General features: G+C 37.1%; 1 protein-coding gene across 1 annotated transcript in view; it reads left to right on the forward strand.

Moving 5' to 3' along the window:
• The window catches only part of LOC105457264, a 32,108-nt gene that overhangs the window by 12,549 nt on the left and 15,064 nt on the right, over positions 1–4,495 (forward strand). The window contains exon 2 of the mRNA XM_011701850.1: positions 3,078–3,267. Coding sequence (XP_011700152.1) covers positions 3,079–3,267 — 189 coding nt within the window. The 5' untranslated portion in view covers position 3,078. The remainder of the gene's footprint in view (positions 1–3,077; positions 3,268–4,495) is intronic.

The following is a 4,495-nucleotide window of genomic DNA, read 5'->3' on the forward strand; positions in this document are numbered from 1 at the left end:
GAGAGAGAGAGAGAGAGAGAGAGAGAGAGAGAGAGAGAAGGATGGGAACACTGTGCATGTAGACAAAAATGGATTTTAATTACCACAAGATTGAATTACCGTTAATTGTCAGTTTTGTAAAGCGATTTTTACGGAAGTCTTTAAACGACGATAGATACCTACACATTTCGCGCACGCACGTGTCGCGCCGCTACGAATGATCTTGCCCATTAGTCATTAGCTAACGATAACGAAGGATCGTCGTTTCCCCGCTTCGTGAGGAGAGCGTGGGCAAAGTTCCGACGATGAAAGTATGTATATTGCTGGTGCACATGGCACAGACGAAACCGAAATGCTCACAAATTTCGCGAACTGAAGTTCTCGACGAACCTTTTCCCAGCACCGTCGCACTTCTGAATTCCTGCCGAAATTTTAAACACGGTTTGAAGAAGGTGGATCGGAGAACGAAGTGATATTTCGGCTTTTATTCATTCGAGTTTTAACGTTAAACGTTGAACTGACCCGATGATAATTGACATGCGAGCGAAACGGACGGTGTACGGTAGTGAGAAACGATATCTGTTTATGATGATTTAGGGATATTACTATATTTATCGTGAAATTTACTACGATATAGGCATGCGATACATTTGCTCGGAAAGGGATCGGAATTATAGGGGACGGGATACGGAGGAGGGACGCGGAATAACGGGTATATCGCGGCCATCGTTTATATCGTATCCTGTTACCGAATCGATGCGCTATCTTCATCCCTTTTGGTCCCGCCCCGTGAGAAACTGGTGCGTATTCGCGAAGGAAGATGCCAAGACCACGAAGATCATCGATGTAAGGGAACTGTTGTTATATAAATTACTCTACTTACTATAAAATTATTATTATATCGCTGCTGTTTTGCGATTTACTCTACCGTAGTTATTTTACCTAGAAGTTAATAGCTTTTCTTATTGCGATTTCTCTATTGTACCACTTATATACAACTTGATGCACGAATTTTTTGAGAATAAATATTATGAAACGCTCCATTTTTAACGAATGATTGTTCTTTTACGCTTTTCAGAATCTCCCTACCTCCATTCTATTCGTATCATTACGTATTCACGCGCGTGCTTTACTTTATTCATTCATTATGAGATTTTATTCGCTCTGGACTCCGGACGGCTGTACATTTGAGCTATCCCATGCACGTCAATGTTTCAAATCGAGAGGAAAGAAAGAATCTCGAAATATCTTGCCGATTAGTTTTGCCAGATGAGAGAGCTTGTCCTGAAGTATACTGTCTCGTTAACGAGATAAATCTCGACGAACAGAAGTCGTCGAGACTTCGTATCCGATTTTTTTTTCGCCTTTTCTACCCGAAACGGCCTTCTGGAACTTCGCTGTATCGACTGCGGGCTGGAGGGCGGATGCAATGACGTATCGACCGGCCCGAGGTCAACCGGGGTCACCAAAGTTCATAGCGCGTTTGGCGCAAAAGTAACCGGTGTCAGTCCGTACCGCAGAACTCCGCCAAAAAACGTTTGCTCTTGTGTAACGCCCGTTTCTTTTTAGATTATTGAAATGTTCATCATTGATGAGTTAAAAGTAATGCCGCCAGCAAGATTCGGAGATGTTTTGATAATTCCCGCAAAACGTGGTCTCCAAATAGCACTAAACAACAATGAAATTAATAAATATTATTAGGGGAGAGAGAGAGAGAGAGAGAGAGAGAGAGAGAGAGAGAGAGAGAGAGAAAATAAGAACATTGACTTGATTATTTTTCACGTCGCAGTTTTGCAAAGGAATAAAACGTAAATTTATTTCCTAAACGCTATTTAACGACGTTTCGATATCGAATGAAAATAGCGAACTATTTGCTGCACGGAAAGAATTTTGTTGAAGTATCTAAGTTAGCAAGTCTGAAAATAATTATGTCGAACCATCAAAATAATTACGTAAGATATATAGCTCAAATAATGATGAGCAATGTCTAAAAATATTTTTGACATTGCGATACATTTGGTCTAACAACCAGCTTGAGCATTCCACATAATTATTTTAATTGATTCAACAAAATTATTTTCAGATGTACACTGCTGGCTATAAAGATGCAACACCAAGAAAGACATAAGATATTAAAGTAATATTTATAGATAATTATTGACGTATAGAACGTATTTAAAATTTTACTCAGAGAAGGGAGGAGAGACAAAAATTTATTTTCAAGCAAAATTAAAATTATATTAAAGTTAAATTAAAGCTAGTTTTCGAAGATCTTTAGCAAATTTTTTAAAGACTTCTTCTAGCTTTTTTCTTTTCGTAAAAAAAATGTTTTTCATAATCTAATTGTTTTTTCTTGCCGAAATGTAAGAAAAGGATAAGTGCCCCCCTACTCCTGCGTACGTCTATGGATACATAAGGTGTACAGGGAATTATAAGAAGTACGGCGTAGTTATTTTTATTAGAGAAGTGCAGTAGTTCATTTTCATATTTTATCATAGCGTATTAATTTTATAAATTTGAGTTCAACGCGTTTTTTCCATTGTTGCAATCTTAATGGCCAGCAATGTATATCTAGCTAAATTTATATGTATTATATATACTTCAACAAAACCCTGTTGTCTCCAACAAGTCCCTGTCTCGTTAGAATAATTTTTTTTTTACGAAGCAGGAAGATATTTCAAAGTGTTCTTATCTGACGTTTTATTTGTATTACTGGCACTTATTGAATATCACAACGACGTGTTTCTATCTCACGTGAAATTATCTCGAAAGGACGAAGTGCGCAAATATCTTTTTTTTCCAATTGCTGTGTATTCCGTTTACGTGAGAAAGAGATCATAAATAATAATGTACGATATGAATATAAATGTATTCGCCTGCAATGCTTTGCAATATCTGTTACTTCTATTAGTGATATCGAAAAACCAATATATTAAATTCGACAATTAAAACATTACTTTGTTAATAGATACACGTTCTGTCCATTAATTTCGGTAAGTCGTGTTTACGGAATTTGATAATATGATTGCCATGACACCCCCTCTCTCCTGCCCTCGACGAATGGTATACATATAAGTGTTGGCTTTCTGTTCGATCAGGATGATTGGTGCTATGCCAGCGGTGGCCGTCCGCCACGAGCGTAGGAGGCAAGAAAAAAGGCTAAAGCGGCCGAGTCAGCTCTATTTGGGTGGGCAATGGTTACCTCCCCTTCAGGGCTCGCCGCCTACCCCCAGTCCGCATGGGCACAACAATCTGGAGCCTTTGCCCGAGCTCTACTTATGCGGCAAGGTAAAAGTTCATTGCAACAATAACACACCGTAATAATCGACTTGAAGTCAACGTTCAAGGGGTTACTCTTGACACCTAATAATTGGAGTTTCCTAACTTATACATGCATAAGCGTAGAAATAGCGAATGGAGAAGCTGTGAAGAAGTTTACTAAATCAACTCCGAATCAGTTATTTTTTTCTTTTTTATAAAAACAATTTAACTTTACTTTAACGTTGTGATAAAAATATATAATGTCAGTAGCTTGCGATTAATCGGTAACCGAAACTTGAAGTTTTAAACGTATTAACACATCACATTATACGTTGAAGAATGAGAATTGAAGCTTATATTGATTACACTGAGAGAAAAAAATTATCATTATTATGTAATAATTTAATTATAATTGTACATTTATTTTTAGTGCCACCTATGTATATATTTGTTTAATAGAACTATAAATACAGTTATTATTACTAACATTACAGCAATAATAACTATAAAAATGAATGACTATAATTAATGCAATGATTATAATTATTTTAGAAATACATAACGAAGCTTAATGCGAACCGACACGGATGTTGGTGTGTATAATAATTGTTACATCTAGCCCCACACAAACTGCGCGTTGCATTTTTTATCGGTCTTAAAACACAGTTCTTACATGAAACCGGAATCTACTGTAAAGAATTAAATTAACGAGCAATTTATTGTTTTTGATGTTAATAAGTATCTATAAGAATCCCCTTCTCCCAAAATCTGCTAAAAATTGATTACGAAAAATCGGGAAAAATATTACGTCAATCATGCAGAATTCGAATCTGGGTCTCTTTATTTGTCGGATGGGCGTCCTATTCGACTACCGAGATATATATTATAATATTAATATAATATTAAAAGTGTTTTACAAATACTAAACTTTTTTCTCAGTTTAGAACTCGATCAATTAGAATGAAACAAAAATTAAAATTAAAATTATCTAATTGACCGATTTCTCAATATATAATCCTCAATCTTCAATACTAGTAGCTCTAGTTAATAAATATAGCTCTATGATATATGCTGTATGTGGAGATCGAGATGAAAAATTTTTCGCTACACGTGATTTGATATTTGTTTTTCGAGCGGAGTGTGCGTGCGTGTATGTGCGTGCGTGCGTGCGTGCGTGCGTGCGTGCGTGCGTGCGTGCGTGCGTGCGTGCGTGCGTGCGTGCGTGCGTGCGTGCGTGCGTGCGTGCGTGCGTGCG

This window comes from Wasmannia auropunctata, unplaced genomic scaffold, assembly GCF_000956235.1.
Source record: "Wasmannia auropunctata unplaced genomic scaffold, wasmannia.A_1.0 LD336103.1, whole genome shotgun sequence".
Taxonomy (NCBI): domain Eukaryota; kingdom Metazoa; phylum Arthropoda; class Insecta; order Hymenoptera; family Formicidae; genus Wasmannia; species Wasmannia auropunctata.